This window comes from Podarcis tiliguerta (genome assembly GCF_965153285.1).
Source record: "Podarcis tiliguerta genome assembly, chromosome: 5".
Lineage (NCBI taxonomy): Eukaryota > Metazoa > Chordata > Lepidosauria > Squamata > Lacertidae > Podarcis > Podarcis tiliguerta.
Window position 1 is genome coordinate 52,504,688 of NC_139538.1, and position 27,845 is coordinate 52,532,532.

At 41.4% G+C, this 27,845-nt stretch overlaps 1 protein-coding gene across 2 annotated transcripts in view; it reads left to right on the forward strand.

Annotated features, from left to right (window-relative positions):
- Positions 1–27,125, forward strand: part of PLPP4 (phospholipid phosphatase 4) — an 89,724-nt gene extending 62,599 nt beyond the window's left edge. The window contains exons 6-8 of one of the 2 annotated variants that reach the window (XM_083439753.1): positions 16,334–16,504; positions 22,276–22,464; positions 22,828–27,125. In XM_083439753.1, coding sequence (XP_083295879.1) covers positions 16,334–16,504; positions 22,276–22,464; positions 22,828–22,877 — 410 coding nt within the window. In that variant the 3' untranslated portion in view covers positions 22,878–27,125. Of the gene's footprint in view, positions 1–16,333; positions 16,505–22,275 lie in introns of both variants that reach the window. The other variant, XM_083439754.1, reaches the window with a different exon arrangement.
- Positions 27,126–27,845: the final 720 nt, after the last annotated feature.

Sequence of the window (27,845 nt, forward strand, 5' to 3'; positions counted from 1 at the left end):
TCCATCTTGGATTAGGTTGCACAAAGGCGGTTAGATTATACAGCATTCATTTTGATTTGTTTGCAGGAAATTTATATGACAATGAGCATTCAGACAATCTCTATCCCAGTTTCCTTGTAGTCTTTTTGTATGCCTTCCTTTTCATCACACATTCGTTCCACACTTTTCAATGCACTTCCGCATCACTTTCTTAACATCAAAACTTCGATTTTCTAATGTACTTGTTGTGACAGAGCACTTTAATCTACTTCAGCTGTGAAAACGTAAATTTAGTTTGTAGTGCCATCTTATGCATGTTGGCACAGAAGTTATGCCCACTTTGTTTGATGGAATTTACTCCTGTTCACTGAAGTCCTCTATGTAGTTACTCAGACTTAATTACTATTTGGGTTCCATGGGACTTAATCCCAATTAAGTGAGTATAGGGTTGCAGCCTAAGTGTGTATAAAAAATATGTTTAGGATTGCAACCTCAAGAATTCTCCTTCTAGAACCGATACAACCAGGGCTCTTTTTTTCCAGACAGAACTCACCAGAACTCAATTTCGGCACCTCTCAGGTGGGCACCATTGCCATTCTAAGAAAAATAGCACTGGATATGCGATCCTCCTTAATGGAGGGTCCTGGTTGCGCACAGGCCCCTAAGCCACCCCACTGGGAGAGTTGTTGCCAGGCACGGCCCAAGCCTTAACCGTTGGGCCCCGGGATCGTGCCAGGCTGCTTGGGCCAATCTGGGCAGTTGGCGCGATTCCTGGGGCCTATAAAAGCTGCAGTGCGGTGTAACTGGGGGAACTTGCATCGCGCTGCCGAACACCCACCCTCCCTCCCTAATTTTAGGTGCTGCTGCTTTGGCCTTGCTTTGGATTGGGTCACCTGCTTTGGAGCAGGGGCTGGGTAGGAATTATTCCATTTGGCAGATTGGATGTAGCCACTTGGTTTTCGCCTACCCCCTTAGCAATCGTCACAACTTTGTAAGGTTTGGCAGTTAGGCATTGGCTTATTGAAGTGTGTGAGAGAGGAGGTGTGGCCATCACCTGCCCCTCCATGAATAAGGGTATTCCGGTAAAGGAATCTGGGGGTCCTGGATCTCGTCCGAAGTCCGCTTGAGGGGCTAGGGCCATGCCAGGACCACAGGAACCCCGGGGTGAGCTTCGTTGGTCTTCATCGATGTTGCTCCCTCGTTTGGTTTTAACCCTTTCAGACTTCCATACAGAGAGGCAGAAGTCTGTTATAGTCTGTAGCCAATGCCTAAGCCAACACCGTTCACTTTGCTGTAATCAATAAAGTTGTGGCCTAAATTTTGCCCAATAACTTAAACTAAAATTACAAGTCAGTGTGAAGTTATTTTCAGGGGAAGGGCTTGAGGGCCTCGGGATGCAAACATTATTAGTTAATTAGCTAAGTTCCTGCCCCAGTTTCAGCTACCTACCATTGGTCATGGTGGAAGCTTCAGAGGAGAAACAAAACTCCTGTTTAAAGTTTAATGTTTATTAGCTTTTTATTATTCAAGAAACTTTTAAATAAATAAAAAATGCGCGGCCTCAAATATTATATAGGAACCCGATGAAGTAAATCTTATGAGGAAAATTAATCACCGGTCTGGCTTCTGGGAAGAAAGGCAAAGAAACTGAAAGGAACCAAATGATTAAGCTAAAAATAGCAGACAAGAAAGCAGGATTGAGAAGAATCATAGCAGCTTGTGACTAAACGCCAAATTAAATATCGTTCTATGAGAGAAAGCAAAAAAGAAGTCCCATTGTTGGCTGAAGTAATACTATTATAAATGACCCAGTTCAGTTTGAACAATATTTGCTACATTTTCCCCAAAGGTAATTCCACACACCTTTGTCTCATACATACTTGGGAGATGAAAAAGCTTGCTATAGGTAATTGGAGACTGGGAAGATTCCAATAAAACACAAATCCCAAAAGACTGGTAAAAAATGTCCACTTGTGCTCTCCTTTGACTTTAATAAGCAGTACTTTACCTCTTACAGAGGTACAATGCATGAAAAGGATAAATGTGCTTAGTAGAAAGGCAAACTTTCTGCATGGGTTTAGTTATTTTGAGTGTTCCTCACATAAAAAATCCAAATCCAGCTATAAACGCTCTGTAACAAATGCTTCAGCAAAAGGTGTTTTTGGTTTGTTTCTTGGTTGTTTGGTTTGCTTGCTTTCCAACCTGCCTGACTTCACATACCTACATACCCTAGAGGGCAGGCTCTGAGTCTGAGAGTGGTCCTGGGCAAAATGCCCCCTGGTGAACCTCATAGGATAAGAAGAAACCTTCAAGGGCAGCTGGGAGGTGCCACTTCAGTTGGCCACGTCCATGCCAAAAGTTAGTGTCACTCCAGGGCATTGTGGGAAATTTAAATGGATAATCGCAGACCCAGCTGCCAAATGTGGAAAGTTCTAGAGAAGTGTCAACACTGTTGGGGTGTTGGAGCTCAGTCTCCCATATTTTATAGGGAGATTATATGACTGGCCAGCCTTACAGGGATCCTGTGAGGAACACATACTGTATCTAGCATTGGTAAGTTATGTATCATTGTAAAATCCTATCACCAATGTCTGCTATATTGTTTGTTTATTACGTTTTGTCTCATATTCATAATATTCATATACCTTCTTTTGAAAGGTTCACTGCCTTCTTTCTCTGCTACTCTGCATATAAAAAAATGTGAGAACATACCGTTCTGTCCTGGTTTATTATCTGATTTGTTCACAAAGGTATTGTTCCTGTGCCAATAAGTCCAGAATGTTGACCTTGAAATGTACATCCATCAACTGTTCTTTTGGTTGCACAGTCAGATTGTAATTTCGGCTTCCATCTGATGTCATGCATTTTCCTTAAGGAGAGAGACATCTATCCAGTTGCAGGAACAGTGTGAAGCTCGCAGTGTAAAACCCCTTCTAGAATTGTAGCAAGTTGTTGTGCCATTCCAATGATGAATGTTATCTGTTTGCATTTGGAAAATAGATGGTAATCATGGCAAGTATCAGGCTCTATAAACAAAAGCGCTGGATCATTTGTCTCTTGCTGTTGCTCGGGCAGCTTTGTAAATTGGTGTTTTGGCAATTCTGTAATTTTCTGCCATTTAGAAATTGTGATAATTTTCTTCTTTAGTGCAAAGTAATATATGCTCATCGGATGCAGCTCATATTTCAGCAGACATTGCAATATTATATGAGGTTGCAGGGGGCTGGGCTAGATGACCCTTAAGGTCCCTTCCAACTCTACAATTCTATGACCTAGCATTCTCAAGGTATGGTATGTCAGCCCACTGCAGGAGACAAGCAAGAAATGCACTAGGTACCAGGGCTGTATTATAGGTGTAGCTCTGTTCCCCTGGGACATTCTGTTCCCAATTTCCAAGGGAATACTGATGGGTTGCTAAGGGTAGCCAACCACCCCTGAAAGTCTCAACTGTTCCTCACCATCATCACACACATATTTTTTTTTTCAGGGATTGAAAGGGGCAGATGGGGGGGAGGGTATCAGTTATTACAGCACTTCCAAGTACTCAGAACACAGCTGCATTGGCAGCAGATCCAAAAGGTTACATGTTACGCATAGTAACACATTGCAAAGACTTGTAAGTCAAGCTTTCCAAAGTCAAGTATCAGTACTAGAAGATTAGTACCCGACTACGGAAGTCAGCTTTAAAATGATAGCCATGTAATTGGGGCCTTCAGATGTTTGGCCATATATTTTTGTTCTCCTATTTCTGTTTGTTTGTTTGTTTGTTTGTTTTGTTTTGTTTGTCGACTGGCTGGCTGGCTGTTTTGGTAGCGTTTAATGGCTGGGGAATGTGCTGGTGTTGAGAAGCATTCATCGACTTACCCTACATAAAGTAGGAGAAGTTCATTATGATAACTATATTGTATTCACCAACTGACATGCAGAAACATGTTGCCAGGTATGCGTGGGTTCAAATGTGTGTCATGCTTATGGGCCGCAGAACTAACAGGCTGTGACCATTTTGGGTGCATGCAATTGACGTGCAACCGCAGACGTGTGGGTCGTTTTGAATCTGGAAGAGAGCAGAATGAGGATGGAATGGGATCTGCAAATCAGGGGTTGCCTGTATTTTGTGAAATCTGGAGCCAATCCATGTTGTCTAGATGGCTGCTCTCCTTCCAGTCTCCGAAGTGAGACAGTAAGGGTGCACTTAAAGAAGTCAGTTTTGCACAGCCATGAAGTGTCTTTCAAGGTCCTTACCTGTGCCACTGTTTTGTTGCCCTTTCTGGTTCTGGGCCTCAGGTGCAAATGAAGGGAAGATTGGGGCAGTTAGAGCTTTTGCCCTCATCAGACCCTTCCTGTTTTTGTCGGTTAAAATGTGGACAAAAATCTGTCTGTCCAGGAGCTTCCTCTGCAAATTTCTTGTGCATCTGTTTCTGCAAATAAATAAATAAAAACCTGGCACACTTCTGGTGCTTTATAAATAATAAATATTCACCCTGAATTATTTTCTTCCAGAATTCTCTCAGAGAGAGAGAGAAAGAGAGGGAGGGAGGGAGAGGATGCATTCACATCTTACAATGCCTGTGGGAGAGGAAAACGATCACTGCTTTACTTTTTTTTTTGCTTAAGCTTCCCAATCTTTCCCCTGTTCTGTGGCCTCTGTGATCTAAAAAAGTAACATATTAAAGGGAAGAGCCAGCTCAAATCTGAGTTAAGACTCTTCGGAGACATATCTGTATCACAACGAAATCAACACATGAATATTTACCATCTGCTGCCTCAAGCTAAGACATTCTGTGACAACTGTATACAGAAAGAGCCAATTTGTCATACATGTTGCTTTGCAGTATTAAAATCAGAATACGATTTTTGTTTCATTTTATACAAAAAATGCTGCATGCACATATTAGTTGTATTTAGGTTGTATCTAAGCCCTATTCAGAGTAGATCCACTGAAATTAATAAACCCAAGTTAGTCATGCTCATTAACTTTAGTAGGGCTACTCTGAGCAGGACTAGCACAGAATACCACCCATTGAGGTTTAATGCATCAGTCTAACAAGCTTGTGCTTTGCACATTCTAGATATGAAAAGTGCAAATCAATCAATGAAAATTCACTCCAAGTTTGCATGCAACAATCATGCCGAACCACTTTTCTAAGCGAAGATCACTTCTTTCACACCTTGGGGTTTATTGGGTATTTATTAGGTAAAGGTAAAGGGACCCCTGACCATTAGGTCCAGTCGTGATTGACTCTGGGGTTGCGTGCTCATATCGCTCTATAGGCTGAGGGAGCCGGCGTTTGTCCGCAGACAGCTTCCGGGTCATGTGGCCAGCATGACTAAGTCGCTTCTGGCAAACCATAGCAGCACACGGAAATGCCATTTACCTTCCCGCCGGAGCGGTACCTATTTATCTACTTGCACTTTGATGTGCTTTCGAACTGCTAGGTTGGCAGGAGCAGGGACCGAGCAACGGGAGCTCACCCCGTCGCGGGGATTCAAACCGCCGACCTTCTGGTCGGCAAGCCCTAGGCTCTATGGTTTAACCCACAGCGCCACCCATGTCCCTGGGTATTTATTAGGTGTTCCTTAATTAGACAATCAGCCATGATGACCAAGCTTCCCTGAAAATCAGGGTGTTTTTTTTGCCATGACTGATCTTTCCCTGTAAATGAACAACCACAGAGGAGTTTGGCTGTAATGCTTTATTACATGGATGAAGTTTTAGTCCCAACAACCCTGCCTAGATTAGAGTGTGCCCTAGGCTGTACCTCAGAATGCTCACCCATGTTCAGGGGTTTATTGAGAGATAGGTCCATGTTGAGAGGGTTCTAAGCAGATGGGAGTCCTTTCCAAATCACAATGCTAGACAATTGTTCCGCAAGGCATGAACCTGTTGCCCACTTTCCACCACTGCAACCAAATAGGCTGGGAGCACTGATAAACAATTGAGCTTTAGTTTCAGCCTTTCACAATTTTTACAGATCCAGGTGCACTCTGAACATTTTTAACTGCTGCTTCTGTCAGTCCCAGCCAGCAGTGCCAATGGTCAGGGATGTTGTTGGCTGTTGTCCAAAACATCTGGAGAACAGCAGGTTGGGAAGGCTGCTTAAAGGTAAAGGTAAAGGTACCCCTGACCATTAGGTCCAGTTGTGACCGACTCTGGGGTTGCAGTGCTCATCTTGCTTTATTGGCCGAGGGAGCTGGCGTACAGCTTCCGGGTCATGTGGCCAACATGACTAAGCCACTTCTGGTGAACCAGAGCAGTGCACAGAAATGCTGTTTACCTTCCCGCCGGAGTGGTACCTATTTATCTACTTGCACTTTGACGTGCTTTCGAACTGCTAGGTTGGCAGGAGCAGGGACTGAGCAACGGGAGTTCACCCCGTTGCGGGGATTCGAACCGCCGACTTTCTGATTGGCAAGCCCTAGGCTCAGTGGTTTAGACCACAGCACCACCTGCATCCCGGAAAGCTGCTTAGGTATGTCTTAATGTGGACATCCAATGAATTTAACCCCTTATGGGCATCCAGCAAAGCTGAATGATGGAAGATTCAGGACCGATAAAAGCGTTTCACTCAGTGCATATGGAACTTCTACTGAAGACAGTGATGGCAACCAACCTAGATGGCTTTAAAAGAGGAATAGACACATTCATGGAGGAAAGAGTCATGGCCATGATGGCTATGTTCTGCCTCCACAGTTGGAGGCAGCAATGTTTCTGAATAGCAGTTGCTGGAAACCAGAAGACTGTTGTGCTCAAATTTTGCTTGCTGGTTTCCCACAGGCATCTGGTTGGCCACTGTGAGAACAGGATAATAGATTAGATGGACCATTGGCCTGATTCAGCAGGCTTTTCTTATGTTCTTATTTAAGTCTATTGAATCATTTTACATGATTTAAATATTTATAATTCATATTATATACAAATATTTTATGGTTTCTGTTTCATCTTGCTGTCTTCCATAGGCTTCAGCAGCCTAGAGGAAAGCCAGTCTGTTATCATCACTGCCAGGCAGCACAGAAGAACAGTGTTCATGGAATGATCTGCCCCAGTTGCTTTGTTTCCTCTATCTCTGCAGCATTTACTTATAGCTTCAAAAGGCCTAGAGAAAGTAAACCCTGTAATATTTCCAGTGTTTGTCAGGGTTGGCATTGCTGCTGACATACTGCAGAGTCCTAAGCGGAGAGAGCAGTGAACTCCCCCAGTGAATTTCTGCCCCTTAAATTATTACAAAGCAGACGATAAATACTGTTTTGTATTACTTCACCGTGAGAACCTGGGTGAAATGAATGTGCACTGCTTCACCTCTGCCTATGGTGGGTTGATGGAATGTTTCTCAGCATTGAAAAGATAGGGGAACTCTTTGAGGAGAAAAATTGCTTTGGCCCTCCCTCATGTGGAGATCATGCAATGAGCCATACTTCTGTGGGGGTTTTTCTTTTTGTTTGGTTTTGGCAGACAAAAGGAAATGGAGACCATTGGCTTGCAGGTTATTTTCTCATCCATTCAACATGAGCCCTCTTCAAATGACAATTACACATAGTGCAATAGACTTAAGTGTTCACTACAGTATGTAAAACACAAGTGTGTTTACTCAGAAGTAAGTCCCACTTGGTACAAGGGTTCTTATTTTCCTATTAACACCAAACCCAAGATCCACCAAGATGAATGGACTTGGAATAGGTGTATTCCTAGTATCAAGGTTTGAAAACAGTGAGCTTATGTTAATAGTAGATTTATCAAAGCCTGACAAACTTTCTGATGATTGTTTGCCATTTGTTTTCTCCTGTTTTCACTGGAGTTGTAGTATGTCAAATCATTACATGGACCGCCTCAGAATATTAATTCTTCACAACTAGGGGGAAAGGCAGTTGATAATGGAGCAAAAGTAGAATCTAAACCTTGTTTAAAGTACTGCAGTTAATACTTTAATATGACGTTTTCCAGCTTTATTTGTTAGCTTGTATAGGTCTATTAGAATTGTGTGTGTGTTTGTGTCTGCATGGTTCGATGGAGGTGATGAATTTATACTTTGCATTTTAAAAATATATACTTTGCTTGAGTATCTCCTTGGTTAATAGGATTACTGAATGTGCTTTCTTCATGACCTATTCTCAAATGATTTTTCATTTTCCTTAATCATTGTGGAAAGAAAGAAATTGCTGAGAAAATAAGATAGTGAGATAATTTTGATCAGACTGTACATAACTGTCAGGGAACTGCCATCAGTGCTGGAGGGAGAGAGCAAAATCCAGAGGGATTCCAGAGAGCGACCCGGGATTGGGAGAAGCAGCCCATCTTCTGGGGAAGAGAATCAGTGTAGCACCAGTGGAGAAGGGGGGCAGATGGGGGAAGCGGCGAGGCGGTCCCATGACTCCTTGTCGGGGACCAGCGGGGAGAGTAGGGGTCCTCCGCTGCCTACGCCCTCCTTGCGCAGAAGGCTTTCGCGCAGAGAGAGTAGGAGGAGACTAGGCGTCAAAGAGCTTCTTTGCTGGAAGAAGTTTAAGAAACGCCCACTGACGGATTCTGCCAGCGATTGAGACAGCCACGGGTGAGTGGCTGTCCGGACAGAAAAGGTTCACTCAGGCAACCCAGCCAGGTGTTTGCACCGGCTTACGCACGAGCAACCCCTAGAACCACTACAATAACCTATCTCAATCCAACCACATCAAATCCCCCAATATTTACCTTTGCCTCCCCCTTCCTTTTCACTCTACTGAGTGCTGCATTTCCATGCCTAAGCTTCCTCCTCCTTGTCCTTCATGAAACCAATCAAATAGTGGTTTGATTCTCACATAATTGCAAGCTATGGTTTTGCTATTTCCCACATCTGGGCTTGTACACTCCCTCTCTTTGCATATTCTAGTTCCTTCCCTTACTTCCTACTTTGCAGAAACCATAGTTTCACTGGTTCAAATGTAATGGCAGAGCATAGATTTCCTCAGCCAAGGAAGTGAGGGAGCAAATCAAGAGTGCATGATGTGGGGAGGAAGAGGAAAACATGTATGTCTAATATTCTGGTGGTACCACCAGTCAAACCATACTTGCCATTACATATGAACTTAGCTAGCATTCTTAGGGGCCTTTTACCATTTTCACAAAAGCATTTTTTGTGCCATCAGGTTTAACCCACTCAGTAGGAGTTTCTGTGCCTGCAAATTTAATACGCTTCTGCCCAAAGGGAAAAAAATTATATTCATTTTTAGATTTCCCTTAAGAATGAATGTGAAACACAGAGCTTTGATTTACGCAGAGTGAATTGAAACTCAAATCACAGAGTGAACCGAGGACAGACTGAGAAAACTATGGGACTGTTTTAAAAACACAATTATGGTTACAAGGTTAATCATGGGGTACATGCAGGGTCCTAGTAGAAAAATGCCTCACCACCTCCCCATCTTGAAAATGCAGATCAGTTGTACTATTGAGAATCAGCTGTACTATCGAGCCAGGTAACTGGTGTGCTCTGATCCATGGGGTCACGAAGAGTCTGACACGACTAAACGACTAAACAACAATATTGAGCCAGGTGCCTGGCAGCAGTATGTTGCATATGAGAGAGAGGCTGGCTTCTGTATGCCATGACTCATCCTCTGGATCCTTTTGCAACTGTGCAGGTGTGCCATAAGCCCCTATTACTTTGTGACCACAGGCTGATCACCTCACAATGTATAGAGTGTAGTAAAACAAAGTATAGTATTGGAAGAAGCAAAGCTAATTTGTGGCAGAGGAAACAGCATCCCCAAGTCCTTAGGACATAATATTACCACTCCTATTTATTTTACTAATTACACCCTCACCTTATCAAACTGAGAATTAGTCTACAGACAATGCACAGCTATTCGACAATTTCAAAATCCATATGCATCTCAAGACTAGAGAGCTTTCAAACTGCTGATAATTACATTTCTTTTCTTTTCTGCTAACATTATGTGCACTGGTTGTTGGATAAATAACCCAAATTTGGATGGTTGCACAGCTGGGAAAATCAATCTTAACAATAAATATTTCACTAGAAAGGCTAGGGCTGGCAAAAAATTGTATTTAGTTTCATAGCCACACAACACAGCAGGGTTCCCTCAGTTAGTCATCTTGCACAAGAGTAGTAGCTCCACGTGACAGGAAAGATTTGATGGTACTCAGGACTGTAAGTGTCAATATTTGCCCTCATCCCCTTCACCTTAAAGGAATAAGCTTAACAATTTAAGGCAGAGTTTGCTAGATATTCACCTTCTGGTTCAATCCTATCATGTACTTTCTATTATGTACCAGTTTTCACACAGCCAAAAGATAATACTTAATAAAGGGAAGAGGAAAGAGCTATATTGATTGTAACAGCTAGATTAGACTCCATTTCATAGGTGGACCACATCACAAGTGCTTTCCCTCTAACATACCGGCATCAAATGGCATTAAAATATTACAACTATACAAAACACAATGTGGGGACAATGAAATGTAAAGAGCCCTGAAATGTCATTCCCAGCAAACTAAATTCAGCCACTTTCCCCACAAATTCAACACTGAACTATTTGTTATACCATTCATACAAAAAACCCCAATGCTTAGTCTAGGAGGTATGAATTAGGTCAGTTCTCTTAAATGAAAACCAAACAATAATAATAATAAAAACCCACACAACTCCATTCCTAAACAATTCTTAGTTATAGGAACAAATTCTACTTCACATCTGACATTAACAGCTCCACATAGTCTGTTTGATTCAGTCGTAATACATTTCAGTCTGATTTGTTTCACAGACTTTTGCCCCTTACCCCCAATTACATTTGTTCTCTTCTCAAAGGGGGGAAAAGCATTAAAGCCTGCCTCCCCCCCCCTAAAATAAGGCCTGGAAACCCTGTGGATGTGATAATTTGTGCCTTCTTCATGTTGCCTTTGTGTAGTTAAAAGGAAAAAATAATATGTCATACTCTGGGACCCCTCCTGAGACTATCCGTTCTGCAAAAGCGAAACATCAAGGAAGCTGCCTATTATCTCTGGTTTCTATGAGGCTGGAGGAAAACTCATAATGATTCTAGCTATATCTATTATCTATCTCTCTATCATCTATCTGTATCTATCTATCTATCTATCTATCTATCTATCTATCTATCATCTATCATCATCTATCTATCTAATCTATCTATCAATCATCTATCTATCATCTATCTATCTCTATCTATCAACCATCTATCTATCTATCATCTATCTATCATCTATCTATCTATCTATCTATCTATCTATATCTATCTATCTATCTATCTATCATCTATCATCATCTATCTGTCATCTGTCTATCATTTTCAAGTGCCCATTTAGATTATTAAAATGACTTGTAAGCTATTTTACCATTTTCATCACTATTTTACAATACCCTTCCCTGAGACAGCTCTGTGGCAGGTACCCCAAATGTGACAGTCACTCTCCGCACCCCTGCACAAGATTCCCATCTCCCCTTCTACATGAGAGGGGATATCTCCTCACCACTGACACTCAATTGGAAGTATCACTAAGATTTAGTGTAACAAAACATTAAGCCTTTTACATAAGACCATAAAAGTTAATTGCCAGCAAAAATATTACTTATCATGCTTTGAACCCAACTGTGTGCCGGCAACCAAACCCTCTTATGAATAGAAATTATTCATATTTATTTATTGCATATAAAAATGTAAGAAGGCCTAATTATCTGTCCTACCCTGTATTCATTGCATGCAACACTGTTTCCATTCTGCTGCAATTCATCTTCCACCAAACACTACATTACTTGTCTGCCTGTCCTCTGTGATGAAATTGCATAGCTTACAGATCCTCCAAGTGTCCCTATTTTCCAGGGATGTCCCTGATTTAGAGAAGCCATCCTGGTTTCTGATTTGATTCTGGAATGTCCCACTTTTCCTTAGAATGTCCCTATTTTCATTGAATAAATGTTGGAGGGTATGGAGTTATCTGACCCCCAAGTCATCTGAAGGCAATCCTGTATTGGGAAGATTTTTTTAAATATTAAATGTTTTATTATGTTTTTATATGTGTTTGAAGCTACCCAGAGTGGCTGGGGCAACCCAGGACTCAGCTATACAGCTTCAAATAAAATGTTTTAAATGTGTTGTAAAGTGCAATATACAAATGTGACATTTGGCTATGCCAAATTCAATGTATTTTTCAAAACGTTTCTTTAAAAAGCACAGCGTTTTTTTATGTGTGTAGATTCCACCCCAGTAAAATGTTGTGGGGGTATAAATAGTAAAATTATCATTATGGATGGGACGTCCTTATTTTCATTGGAGAAATGTTGGAGGGTGTGAGCTTACATAATTCACGCAAGGAATTATGTAAATGACATGTTATGATGTCATTATATTATTCCACCCCATTCATTTTAATACCAGGGATACACATTGAAAATGTGGCTGGGGAGCTCTGGTTTTATCTCTGACTACAAACCAGGATATCAAGCAACAATCAGAGCCCAGTTTGATATCCTGGTTTGTAGTCAGAGACTGAACCACAGTTTCTCAGTTCTGATGTAATCAGAAACTGTGGCTTATTTATTTATTTTGCATGAGAGAGTAGAGGGGAGGAGGAAGCACGGAAAGCAGAACGAGAGTGTTGGTTTAATATACTATGCTTTGTTAAACCAGGAGTGTTTTAGCTAGGCAAATGACTGATTTTAGCTAGGCAAATGACTGATGGTAATCCAGATCTTCCCTGCCCAACTCCATTACATTATCCTAATTGCTCAGTACAGAGGAATTAGTAACCAATAGGATACCATTTGCTTCCTTCTCCATTTGCCTCCATTCACTTAAACTTTCCCTAAATTGCCAGTAGCCAAGAATAGGCATCGTACTCCTATAGGTAAAGGTAAAGGGACCCCTGACCATTTGGTTTAGTCGTGACCAACTCTGGGGTTGTGGCGCTCATCTTGCTTTATTGGCCGAGGGAGCCGGCGTACAGCTTCCGGGTCATGTGGCCACCATGACTAAGCCGCTTCTGGCAAACCAGAGCAGCGCACGGAAACGCCGTTTACCTTCCCGCCAGAGTGGTACCTATTTATCTACTTGCACTTTGACGTGCTTTCAAACTGCTAGGTTGGCAGGAGCCAGGGACCGAGCAACGGGAGCTTACCCCGTGGCAGGGATTCGAACTGCTGACCTTCTGATCGGCAAATCCTAGGCTCTGTGGTTTAACCCACAGCGCCACCTGCGTCCCTACTGTACTCCTAAAAGGTAAAGGTACCCCTGCCCATACGGGCCAGTCTTGACAGACTCTAGGGTTGTGCGCCCATCTCACTCAAAGAGGCCAAGGGCCAGCGCTGTCCGAAGACACTTCCGGGTCACGTGGCCAGCGTGACATCGCTGCTCTGGCGAGCCAGAGCCGCACACGGAAACGCCGTTTACCTTCCCGCTAGTAAGCGGTCCCTATTTATCTACTTGCACCCAGGGGTGCTTTCGAACTGCTAGGTTGGCAGGCGCTGGGACCGAACAGCGGGAGCGCACCCCGCTGCGGGGATTCGAACCGCCGACCTTTCGATCGGCAAGTCCTAGGCGCTGAGGCTTTAACCCACAGCGCCACCCACAAAGGCATAATTATTGAGTACTGGAGTTTTGTTAACCCTTTTATCTTGCATGCATTGCTTCTGAAAACAAAGGCCAAAACGGCATTTGCTTTTGAAGCTTTTGGCACATTTCATCCCTCAAAACAAATGCATTTTTAATCACAGATTCAAATCGATGGCAAGTTCAGTTGGGAGGCTGATTGAGAGAGGTGTTTTATCTTTAGACAAGGCATAACTATAAAACTGTAAGGAGCTGCCGTCCCGATGGAAATTGCAGCTGCTGATTCTTTTTATGTGTAGAAATTGACCTTCATTGATGCTAAATGAAAGAAGACATTATACCAAAGAAGTGTTATGCCACAGAAAAGATTCACCCACTTTTCTGACCCCTTTGGAAGTGTTCACGTGAAACAATCTCATGAGAATAGGCTTGCATGATGAAGTTTATAATTCTTAGCACTGTGCGTTTCCCACAGATCTTTTCAGAGGTGGGGCAAACCCCTAACAAGAGGGGTTTTCAGTAATCACTCTGACTTAAATTGTGGTTTTGAAAACTGACAGCTTGTGCTCAAGGGACAATCTATTCACCAGTGCTCCCCCTAGGTTTTATAGGAATTATAATTCCTATATGCCTTCATGCAAATCAGCTGTTGATGTGATCAATGCATTTTGCTACTTCCACTAACTTCCTTCCTTGCAGTACATTGGCCTGCTGCTGCATCTTTGCAAGACTTTTTTGAAATCATCATGAGAGAATTTGGTATCTGGGCTCCCCCGTTGTTGTTTTTGTTTCAAAGAGGTGATGTATTGCTGTGATTAAAGGCAAAAAGCAGCTCTTTAGTAATTGTGCACAAACGCTTGCAGGCTTCAAATTAGAGCATGCTTAAAAAAAACCAACTATTATAATTTCAGCTAAAATTGCATCTTCATCTGTAGTGCACTGAAGTAATTATATTTTCTTTTTTTCATTTTGTATGGGAAGGTATGTACAGTGGGACGAGTGGAGGCCTGTGGCAAGTTTATAGAAATCAAAGGTGTAAATTATTATATTTGAACTTGAATTTAATGGGGATTTTTATTTAAGTGCTTTGCGAGCAATAACAGTAGCTATTCCATTTAAATTACCTCACATGCTCTATGTGTAAACACAACTCCCATTTACTTGGATAGCCAGAGAGCACCCTGTAAGCAATGCCTTTAAATCAAGTGAGAAATTGCATTTATTTTTCATATTTTGGTTCCCACTTTTGGCAATGGAACCCCTTAATTAGAGATGGGAATCCTCACCAGTTATCCCAGGACTCTTGGAATTACCTTTTATAGACACACCAGAGCCAACCTGAATAACCTGAGGACAAGGCATCACAAACCAGGCACAACAAAAGGATCTGCCCTTAAGACTGGCCTAGAAGCTGCTGTTGGTGCAGAATGGCGTGGCTAAGTTGCTAAGTTACTTGCCATGATCTTGAGACACCGCTTTTAAAAGAACTGTGCTGGCTGCCAGTTTGCTGTCCACAGTCAGGTGTAAGGTGTTGGTACTGACCTATAAAGATTAAACCAGTTTATCTGAGGAAATGCCTTCTCCAGTAGTGGATACTAGGGTGGAGTGGAATGTAGATGCCCACCTGACTTACCAGCAGCTGGAAGAGGAAAAGTGGCAAGGAGTTCTGCTGTGCAAATGCACCGGTGGAGCCAATAAGGTGCTAGCTCACCCCACCAAGAGTTGCCATCCCAGCCCACCATCAACCACTGGCCCTCTTCCATATTGACCTGCTCTTTCACTAAGATCTTCTAATGAGGCCCTTGGAGGGTTGTCATGCGTCTGGAATTTCCCAGACAACCACAGAATACTGCAGTCGGAAACAGTATCTGGGCAGAAATCGGGGGAAATGTCCAGATGTATGGCAACCCACGTTGGCAGTCTTGTTTTTGCCAAAAATAGCTCCAAAACAACCTGCTGAGGACCATCCTGATGAGATCCAGCTCACAGCAAGCAGGGGCAGGGCCTTTCTGTTTTGGTGGAGTCCAGTGTATTGAACAAACTCCCCACTGAAAGAAAGCAGGCACCAATGGTGCTTTGCTATCAGAACCTGCTAAAAAAATTATTTATTCTCCCAGGCCTTCACTGGTCATTACTACCAGCTTACAGAGATTTGCATTGGTTTATAGCTGATGCTGTATTGCTTGTTTTATTCTATTTTGTGTGTGTGTGTGTGTGTGTGTTGTTGTTGTTGTTTTTCAAAAAAGTAAGTGAACTACTTTGACATTTTTTTAAAAAGAAAGATGGTAAGGAAATCTTTAAAATAAATAAATAATGTCAGCATCGCACATTACCTAAAGCCAATTACATGTGCATCTTGATAGATATCAGCCATTTATGAATATTTACATAATATTTACCAGAGTAACATTATGTAAATATTCACAAATGATTGAAATGTGCCATGGGGGGGGGGGAGAGTTGAATTAAGCAATGCTGGTATTGCTATGGAGGTGAATCTATTGCAATAAAACAGGAAGAAACTAGAATGTACCTAGGGGTTGTTGCAGATAAAAAAGATGGAGAAAATGTAAGTCTCTAATAAGTCGTATGAGAGCAGATACAGAAAAATGCCCCTGAATACCAGTTGTTGGAAATCACAAGAGATCCTTAACGATGATGCACTGTGAGCTTAAGATCTCATCATTAGCTGTTGCTTCCCTGCAGCAAAAGGACTGGATTTCTAGATGCACAACTCTCTAAGCAGCCTCTTTGCTACCTCTCATCTGCTACCTGGTTCTACATTTTCTTTTTCCTTTGGCAGTTGCATTTTCAGGCCTTGGCTTCACCACCTTCTACTTGGCTGGGAAGTTGCATTGCTTTACCGAGAAAGGCCGTGGGAAAAGCTGGCGGCTCTGTGCAGCGATTCTACCTCTCTATTGCGCCATGATGATCGCTCTGTCACGCATGTGCGATTACAAGCATCATTGGCAAGGTGAGCCATGGGAATCTCCCCCTTATGTCAGTTGTCTTTTTGTCTGCTATAGTGATTCTTATCCAAGGGGAAAGACAAATCACTGCTCTGATTCAGTGTCCACACATAGGCTTTTTTTAAAAAAAAAATACAATAAATCTTTTAAATGAAATACAGGGCAGAGGTAATTAGTTAAGGCTTTTTGACCCAGTTCAGTTTTGTAATTGTAGGCTTGTAAGTGACATCTGTTCCAATTTCAGAGTTGCTCTTCCATGAATAATCCAGCAGAGGCTCTGGCTTGTGGAACATTTTTGCCAATTTCCTCTTCCCCATCCCACTTCTCTTGTGACTCTGGGGGGTCTCCCAGCCCTCTGGAACAGATTTTCCAAGGAAAGAAGGAGTGTAGGTTAGAGGGGAGATTGGTATTGATGGCCTCTTCCACCAGTGGGTATCCCATAAGCAGCAATTTACTCACAAGATTCCTGACTTCAAATTGGAAGCTAGATCTCTGGCTACAGGTCAGCAGTTAGTTTAGCCAGTGTAAAACAGAACAGAGTTGGCGAGGCTCCAACCTGTCCCCCATTCCACCTTACAAATTTTCTGACCCCAGGGTATTCCTTTGGAAATATATTTTTTATTTACATAATAAAGTAGAAAGAAATGATGGTCCACTCTAACTGTTAGTTTACTGAGCCTACATGTGTCCATTTTTGTGTTATGTTTTACTATAGATAGGTACTGATTTGAGGTACAGACATGCATGTATTTGATTTACATCATCATGTGTTATATCCAGGCATCAGATGCTTAACTGTATTTTCAGATTCTTCATCTCCTGCAGAAAGCAGAATCACTGTAGTTTAGATCTGCAGTTAACTATATAGATAAATACTGTATTTGTAACATCATACTATAGATGATATAACATTAACATAGTGAATCCAAAATATAGTGAATGTTTACATTCATATGAACATTAGCATCCCAGATGAATCTTATGCCCAGAATTTTAGAAATAAACAGATGGCTGTTAATAGACTCCTAAATGTGATTTGTCAGCATGTTTTTTCAAGAAGTGAGGGAATGTATAACTATTTTCAGACACACACAAAAACCATTTGCTATAGTCAGCATTTGTGTCTGAATGTCTACGTTCTCCACATTTTGGGTGTTGCCTATTAATGCAATTTTCTGATAACCTATCTTACACTTTGAAGGTCTGGGAGTAGATTATCTTCTGTTTTTGACAAGGGATTGAATAATTTTATCATCTGGTGTTTTGATCCAGCTCTGAGTCATTGAAAATGAATCCTTTAATAGCTTTAAGGTTGCATTTTAAGATAATACAGAAAAAGGAGAAGAAACTCAGTTTGTTTAAAGGTAGTCAGATAACAGTCCCGCAACTCCCTAATAAATGCACCAAAGGTTTAGAAAAAGACCCATTGAATACAGCGAAGACCCATTGAATACAGTGGGTCTTGCATCTGGATGAGCACGTAGAGGGTGTGTTGGAAGGCTCTTGGGGATAGTTCAGTGAAAACTATTTCAGAATTCTACTCACACAAGAAGTCTTCTCTTAACCTCATATCATGAACTGAGAGTGTGTTGTCAAATTCATAGATGTTATGTTGTAGAATATGCTTTCCCCTGATCTGCTATGCAGGGCATGTGATGTGTTCAGAATGTGTATGTGTGTGTACCTGTGGGTATGCATATGTATATGTGTAAAAGGCAAAACTATTCCGAAGGCTGCTGTAGAGGTAAGTCTAGAAGTATGTGCTTAAGAAATCTGCTGTGCCAAAAGCCAGAATTATTCATGGAATGAAATGTGTGCTGTGAGGCAGATAATTACAGGAGCGTTTTCTGTATGGTGGAAATACACTGTACCCAAGGGGATTACTGCTATGTCCATTACGGCTGTCTATGCTTGTCTTTGAAGTTTAAGGAGGTAGAACTGGGAAAACTCTGCTGGCTTTTTGATGGGAACCAAGGACTGTATTAACAACATGTTTTTCTGCAGGTGGCCTTAGCACTTACCTAAAAGGACCACGTCCAGAATGGGGAGACTTAAATGACTCAGTAAAATGCAGCTACAGGCTTTGTTGCTCAGTCATTGTCTCTTATGATGAGAGGAGACAGGCAATTGTGCTGAATTACTTGTGATAACAGCCTTTATTGCCCAGTGGGGAACAAACAGGGATAACATATGGGACGCAGGTACTGTATGTGAAAGGCAAATAGGACAGCATACACCTAAAAAGTCATATATAAGTTTGACTAAATTAATATGATGACCCCCTTTCCACTCTAATGGGAAAGCATAGCATAACGGTGGAACGATGGCAGATGAACTTGCTCCATTGTGAATTCCAAGCAGGTCGGTAATTACTTTTAACAAGGTTTTCCACCCTCCTTTTCTTTTTTTTTTCTTTTTTTAAAAGACTGCAATTTATTTTCCCAACAAGGTACACAGAAATAATTATAATGGATAAAAGGCTACTGAGTGTCAAGCATTAAATCTGGGCTAACAGCCTATTCCTTCTGACATCCTTTGTGTTTATTTCCGTACTGTAGAGATAAAAAAATAAAGTAAAATAATTCTGAGGCAGTTCCAAAAAGTTCAAAGTCACAGGCCCTTCCATTTGAGGTGGGGGATTGGGGAAATGGCTTTCTAGTTTGCCAGCTGCTAATGGAAGCACCACAAAGAGTGGGGTTGCATTCAGGTTCTGCTTTCAGGCTTTTGTTTTTAAAGTCTTACATAGAACTTAATTGACAAAAATCTCCAAGTGGGTTATACAAAAAATATAAAATATTCATTAACTACTCATAAAATTCTATGTTAAAAAAAGCAAATTGACATAAAATCCATGTAAATATTTGCCCACCCCGGGAGAAGATTCTCACTCAAGAGGAATACTCACAGGTTTCCCTTGAAGTAAGTGGAAACACACCTGTGCAAGATGAGGTATTTTCAAGCAAGATGGGGAAAGCATGCTCATCAGGGTGTTCAAATTAAACTCCTGGCTTTCCATGGGTATCCGGTTGGCCACTGTGAGGAAATTGCTGGATTAGATCCAGCAGTTCTTCTTATGTTCTTAGGTTTCTCATTATCCTACACATTAGTGTTAAGTTTATTGCATGAAATAATTGCTCTATATATGTGTCCCCCAAAATGTCTCTTATTTTACTAGTTGCGCAAGTGAATGTGTGTGTGTGCAAGTGTAATTGTTCAAGTACCCTGGGGCTCACTGTTTCACATTTCTATATGGTTGTCGTTGAGAACCTTAGATGCATACAGCTCTCTTGAATACAAGATGATCTCCAGTATTTGCTTGTGTTAAATTTGTTTTATCTTCTTTGGGACACCATTTATTTTCAAGGGAAGGAAGAAGATTCTCTTGATAGAGGATGGGAGAGAAGTACTGCATGCTAATTATAATGAGTGCAGAACACAAATGGAGAAAAATAAATAGATCTTGGTTATTTAGTGACAGGGCACTATAAATTCTGTGTAGGAACTTTTAAAAGGCTGAGGGTAAAGACTATAAACATGAAACCATGTATTTAAATAGATTTCTTTTGCAATTCCTTGTGGAAAGCAATCATGCAATTAAGAAACAAGAACAAGCATATTGCACTAATATCTTGGTTAAATGTCCTGGTTTTATTGTGTCAAATATAATAAAAGTAGCAATAAGTAGCTGAAGCCCCTCATTTGAGTGCACACATAGGTGCAAAGGAGTTTAATAAAGGTGGAAGAAATGGGTGATAATGCCCAGAGAGAGGGTGTTAGTCATCAATATCAATTAAAACAAATATGTATTGTTCAGCATGGCATGTTTTGTTTTGCACTAATTGCTTGATAGAACAAAGTATTAGTTTCCTCTTGTGGTTTCAAATAATGAACAAGGTTGAAGTTGGATGCCACCTTGTAAATCTATTCAAATTACAGTTGCTTGGAAATTGCTTGGGTTGGTCTTAAAAAGCACAAATTTCATTTATTTAACACCAATGTAATAGCAACAGCATAACCCAGTACAGTCGCACCTTGATTTTCGAACAGCTTAGTTCCCGAACGTTTTGGCTCCCAAACGCTCCAAACCCGGAAGTGACTGTTCCGGTTTGTAAACTATTTTTGGAAACCAAATGTCTGACAGGGCTTCTGTGGCTTCTGATTGGCTGCAAGGGCTTCCTACAGCCAATCAGAAACTGCGCTTTGGTTTCCAAATGTTTTGGAAGTAGAACAGACTTCTGGGATGGCTTCCATTTGGCTTCCAAGGTACGACTGTACTTATGTGATAACTGGTTTTGCTGCATGGAATGACTGTCATAGACCAGCTTTAATATGAAGTGTTTTCAAGTCATTATACTATCCACATGGCAATTGTAGTTGTTACTATTAAAGTGAATATGTGGAATTGTTAGCACCAGGACTAGTCATTAAAGATCATATGTTCGGTGGTGATTCTCACTTAACCTTTGCACGCGATTTTCAGGGCGATAGCATTTCCAGATAATAGGCTTCCTAACAACATGATATAAACCCCAAATTAGTTTTCTGCTACTGCTAATAATCACAATGAAATTGTATATGAACCCTCTATGGGTTTCTCTTCAACCTGTCTGTTGCCATCCGCCATGATTTGGAGTGTGAACTTCAGCAGTGAGGAGTCTGCTGCACTTGTGTAAGCTCCTTACATGTTTTAGGACAGGGAAAGCTATTGTAGATGCTATGAACTACAACTCCCATAAGCCACAGCAAGCCTGGCAATGACTCAGGCATGTTGGGAGTTGAAGTCCACAACACTGGGTTGGCTACCCCAGCTTCAGAACCCTTATATATTTAAATACATGTATTTGCAAAATAAAGCAAATTAGGGCTCTAATGTATGCAGGAAGCATACATGAGTGTAACAGGCTCTTGTAACAGTGTAATTCATACTGTTACACTGAATGTAACTGTACAGAAGGTTGCCTTTTTTATGTAGAGGACAGCGCTGGAGGACATTGGGGGCAGGGAGGCAGTTACCTCAGCTTCCTCCTCTTTGCAATATCAATCTTGTAGGGAAATAAACACCTGAAGACAGATTCTCTGTGTACAGTTTCTTCTGCTGACTATCAAAAGTTGACCAACGAAACTAAAGTGTAAGAATTCCGCAGCTAAATTATTCCAGGTCCCTTTTAATACAGAACATGTTGGTTAACAAAAATCAAGCATGTGTGATTCCTACCTTTCTTAATTTTGGTGTGTGTGTTGCTTGTTTCAGTTGACTTACTGAATATAACAAGATGATCAAAATAAAAACCCTAGGTAATAATTAACATTAAAGTCTCATCCAAATGGGGGGGAAAGGAAGCTGACACTTGTGTTTTACTAGAACCCCAAACTTCAACAGGAGCAAGGCATTAATCAAACAATTAATTTTAATGTGCAGACATGTTGCCTCTGAGCAGAGCATAGGATTTTGTTTTGAACCAGGTGAGCTTCTACATTTTTTAAAATCAGTCTCTGGTCATTCCAAGCTGACTTCATTTCAGCAGTCCAGTTTAAGAAGACAAGCTATTGTGTCGCGAAGATTGTTCAGTACCTGCTGGTGTGGTAGCCCAGAGCCACCAAGCCACCCTCCCCACACTAACTGAGCTATCCCCCTATCTGAAGTGGGTGGGAAGGCCCTAGTGAGTTCATGCTGTATCTAATTTGGGGGCTCCCTCCCTTTCTTCCTTTCCTGTAGTTCTAACAATAATACATGACTTTTAAGCAAATATTGTTTTCCTTTCCCTCCCACATCTAGATGCCTTTGTCGGAGGGGTCATCGGCCTCATGTTTGCTTACATTTGCTACAGACAACACTACCCTCCGTTGGGTAACCTGTCTTGTCACAAGCCTTACGTCAGTCTGCTTGCTCAGACCGTGCTGAAGAAAGAAGAGGCGCCCACAGTGGATAATGCAACCAGCCTGCCTCTGGAAGGGATAACAGAAGGTCCGGTATGACTAATACACATGCAGGATGAACTTCTAGCCCTTTCATACATTCCGCCAATCCACACTGGTCTCTCTGCATAACAAATGTCTCTTAAACAGCTGTGATTCTGCCATACCCCTCCCTTACTTTTCCATATCCTTTTCTTTCCCCTCACACACCTCTGTCCTGTGTTTCCCACGCCCTCTGTTCCATGCAAAAGCAATGATTGTTTAAGGGGACAAATACAGAACTAAGATCCGTGAGACGCTGCTCATGATTACTAATCTCTATTTACATGGCACTTCCAGTGTGCAGAGTGCTAGCTTATTCATACTTACCAACAGCCGTCTGAGGCAGGTCATTATTATTCCCATTTTATAGATGGGTGGCAGAGGCTGGAAGAGAATGTGTTGCTCAAGGCCACCCAGTGAACCTGTGGCTGAGCTAGAACACGGATCAGGACCAACTCTTACTCGGATGGACCATACCGACTGCAAAGGGATTAAATATCTTCTGCTAAGAAGTTAAAGGCATACTGAACCGTGATTGACACCACACCTTCTTTTCCGAAGGCATTCAACATGTATCAAAAAGGTTTATTTCTTTTATGTCTCATAACTCTGTATGCGGTTACAAGAGCATTCTGGGTGTCTCCCAGTTGTCTAACACATAGCAGTGCAAATATCTTTGTGCTGCCCATCAAGTCTGGCAGCGTTCTTCTGTGCTGACTATAATGAAATGATGGTTTTAAATATACAAAAGAGCAAGAGCTGGAGGAGGCCAAGATTGCAGGCATCAGTCATTCCCGAGCAAGATGTCCACAGCACAGTTATGCAAAGACCTTGGAACTCTCAGCTGGCAATAACGTATATTGATAGGATCACTTGGACACTCTTAATATTAACACATTAGTGGAACATTTTTTTCCCTTTCCCTTGAGAGCATAATTTACATTCAAGCTGGACAACTCATTGCCAAACAGCAAGTTGTAATCCTTTTTTTAAAGAAACAAAACAAAAAAGCCTAACATCAAAAATATCCTGAATTGTGAAGGTGAAAAAACCACATTTTTGTGAATATGTGAGCTAGAGTCACATTAGTCTAATGGGTTTTTCTTCCTTTGTTTATTTTCTGGGGATTTTAATAGTTTGCCATTCATGGCAATCTGTTTTTGGGAAGATTGACTCTCCCTGCCCCCACCAACGCTATATTAACTTGTGTTATCTTCTGCATCTGCAATTCTGAATCTAGCACTTTCCCAAGCACCTTGTTTGCATAGCTGTCAACATTTCCCTTTTTTAAAGGGAAATTCTCTTATTCCGAATAGGATTCCTTGCAAGAAAAGGGAAAAGTTGACAGCTATGCTTGTTTGGGAGGCTGCTGTTATATTACTACAAGTGCATGCATGGGAAGGTGTGTGTGTGGCAGCACTCAGTGGCATATATGTGAACAATCGTAGACCTCATTTCAGAAGTCTGTGGCAAAAAGCGGGGACTCCCAGCCGAGCATGCTGCTTTGGTGAACTCCATAGGGACCCTTCACTCGTGTGCAGCCTTTCGCTTATGCAAGGTTGTTGGCAGTGTTCGAAGTATGAACTAGCCCACTGTATTTTGATAAGTAGTACCTCAGGCTGTACCTCAGATTCGTGAACCTGCTGTGATATTTCACAGGTGTGCACAAGACTGCATCTACTGACAAAATGGTTTATATCCTGTTCATTATTCCATCAGCCCCTCTTCAGATTTCAGATATCTCAGCAAAAACTCACAAAGTCATTGGCCACTGTTTGGTGTGGTGAATAACAAGTGGGCAGGATGACTCAAGGGAGATTTTTCTTTCTTCGGTCCCTCATTGCACACTGCACACCCAGTGTTGGGAGCAATGCTCACAGCCTCAGGACATGAATACAACCACGTGGTCCAGGTTGCTGCCTTGTGCATCTTTTTCCCAGTCTAGTTAGGGATGCATTGGTGAAGGTCTCTGCCACCCTTATAGGAGCAGAGCAATTATGTAGCATATCCACATTCATTAATCTTTCCCTCCTTTATTTCTTCTTCTTCCATTAATTCTTTGTGCAAGTGTCATACTGCAGTGAAATCATGTCCCTTTTGATGACAGAAAGAAAAACATGCCGCTGAAATCTTTCTAAAAGCGTACTAGGGAAGAAGATGTTTTATGTAATAATCTGACAATGGGATTTTTTGGTTTGATCAGCTAGCTGGACTAACAGAGGCTGCTTTGATCAATGCTACCCATTATGGTGCTTTCAACTGGAAGGGATTGCTACCATAGCTATACTTACACCTAATGTGTGCCTGATGGACTATGCATTGGCCTAGTCTGTAATTTAACAAGTTCACATCCCCCTATAAAAACTGAGCATTTTCTTTGCCAATTTTTTCCTTTTTTGCAGGGGGTCAGGTGTTACCTGAAGGAAGTGATTGTTGGTTGACAACTATGATTTTTTTGGGTCAGAGGTGAGAACAGATAAACCCCCCTTTTTAAAATAGATCCATTGCACACAGTAAAATAAAAAAATACCCGGAATGAGGATTGTATATACTGAAAATATACAATAAATTAGAATCACATTCTTTTAAAAGCCCTGTAGAATTTAATAGGAAGAGACATTTGTGTTCCTGTGTGTGTTTTTTATGTAAATATATTGGGATGTAAAGTATACTGTGGAGATATGGATCTTACACCTCTGTATGTATGAGAGAAAAGGAAATTATGAATGGGTGGAAAGTCAGAATAGTATCAGGATTCACTTTTCCTGAATATGCAATGACATAACTTTTGCCTACCTTATAGGGTTTGGGACGTTTTGCAGTATTCCCCCCAATGATCAGATACTTACATATACTCTGAATCACTTGTCTTTACTGTCTTACTAGTGAAATTTTCACAATGGTCCTAGATCTATATTTTTGAGAGAAAAAAATTCTTACAGAATGAATTCTGTTATAGAGGTGCTCTAATTTTTTTATTCAGACATCTGTCTATGCATGAAACAAACTGTTCAAAACCTTAGTATGTTATATGTGCCAACTGTGGTTGGAGGAGGGACTGTGGGAATGTCCTGAAGAACACCCAAAGCCTTTGTCATGGGAACCGGCCTTTAAGCAGGAGGTGTTGCTGAACTTGCCCTGGGTTTAAAAAGCTTTCCTGGAGGTTTAGCTGCTCCTGTGCCTTCAGGTGTCCTGGTGAGACTAGTAGATCAGGCACAAGGTTTCTCTCCAATGGTCTGTTTCCCCTGCTTCGTTTCCTTTGAGGCTGGCCCCAATCTGCTATTGTACTACTCATACATGCCCTCCACCAATGTCACTATATTTGGGATAAAAACTGAAAGTTGCTGCACTGGCACATCTGGAGTTTCTAAACCAGGTGGAGCTTTGGAGGCTACCAAGTCAAGTTGACTGTATGGGAAACTTCAGGCCCAGGAGGCAACTGCAGCAATCTAGGCCTCTCTGTCTGAGACCGCCTCTAGGCCATACATCCCCAAAGCCACATGCCTGACCAGGCATGTTCCTTGAGTGTTTTGACTTGGCTGAAATATGTCATTGAACTCTGGTAATGCTTGATGGAGGATCGAGAGAGGTGTGTTAGTGTGAAGAAGCTAGCATACTGTATGAAGGTAAAATTCATGCTTGTTGCTCATACCACTTTTGCCACTGATATGTGGCCCCCAGAAAGTTGCCCAGGTTGGTGAATGTGGCCCTCAAGCTCTGGCTTAATCCATATGGGTTTGTTTAAAAAAAAACTTCTCATGGTGGCCCAGTTTACAGGAACAAACTGAACATGGTGTCCATTTCAAAAGCAAGAAAGCAACCTCTTGTAGCAAGCCATTTGTGCACCACAATTCACTATGCAGGGCATTTGACTTCCACCGTACCATTTCAAGCTCTTTTCTGTGGCTTGCAGTGTCAATGGCAAAATTGGCCTGGTCACTATGTAGAGCAGATTCACTCTGATTTGAATGTAGCCACAGTTCCAGTATGCATTTGGAGCTTGGCTTGATTCGCATAATGATGTTAAGGTATCATCAATCATTCTTAATTTTCCTCATCAATGTTCCCTCCTCCATAACAAAGCTGCCTTCCTAGTTTCCTCTCACAACAAGACTGAATGTTTCTAAGTGATGCATTAAATGCATTTCGTTCTGCCTAATTCTTAAAAATGAATGAAATACATAGGCTCTCCTCCAGAATGCTGTATGAACTCACCATGTCTTAGAAGAAGACATCCCTTCCTCCTCCAGCCATTTCCACCCATTTCCTTAAGATATAATTAGAAGACTTGCCAACCATTAAATGAATCCCAGCTAACCAGATTATAGAATGTGGCATTCAGTGCCACAAAAATATATCTATACTGCTAGATAAATAGTTGGGAGAGAGTTTGCAATGCGGCAAAAGAATGAAGTGTATTTAATGGAGGTAATTACACTGAGGGCCATAAAAGAATCCATGTAAAAGCTTTTGATTTTAATGTAATTAAAATTTACTGAGGATGTAATGATGTAAACCTTACGGAAATATCCAGAAGAGCTGCAGTTACTAGTGCAAGATGGTGAGGAAAAGGCATTTTTGTGGATCAGTGTCTTTTTAATTTTGTGCTTTTAATGTGAAGGAAATGTAAATGCTGTAATGCACCAATAAAAATGAACTTGAATGTGGGAACTTTGTACATTGTGATGCTGTAATTTTTATTTTGTTGGCAAGAGACTTGGCTTTCTAAGCCCTACTGACTTCTGAATGTTGATAATGTTGTCAAGTAGCTGTCATCAAGCTGGTATTGGGGAGTACCCACGGCTGTCTCACAAAGGAAATGTCGTCTGTAAGATTCCTTGAATCCCTAAATGATCTTATTTCTTTCCTTTTTATACAACTCCCGCAATCCAATTTTCTGGTCATAGATTCAGATTCATTCATGTTTACCTCTCTACGTTCTGCCAGGAGAAACTGTGGTTTCTGTGATGCATGTGAGAGCGACTGATAGCATATGATGATATGATTCTGTGCATCAAAATGTTTGGCTTAGCAGAGATGGTATATTATGTCCTTTAACTGAAAGCAAGTAGCATCACATTCTTAGGGCCTAATCAACTCAGAGCAATAGATGCCCAGGTGACTTTGAATTATAGCTTCAGGGGAAAATGGAGAGAAAAGAAAGCCAGTAGACTATAAACCAGGTTTTTAACACAGCTGCCTGGTTCAGTGGACACATTCAGGCTCTGGGTATCTGTTTCTCTGGCAGTGAAACATGAATTATGACTCAGTCTTCTGTTGTTGTTTTTTTAAAAGCAGAAGATGCTAAATTTTGGCTTCATTCATCCTAGCCCCGTTGCTGGTAGGTTTGTAGAAGCAGCAAATGCATAGATTAATTACAGGACAGTA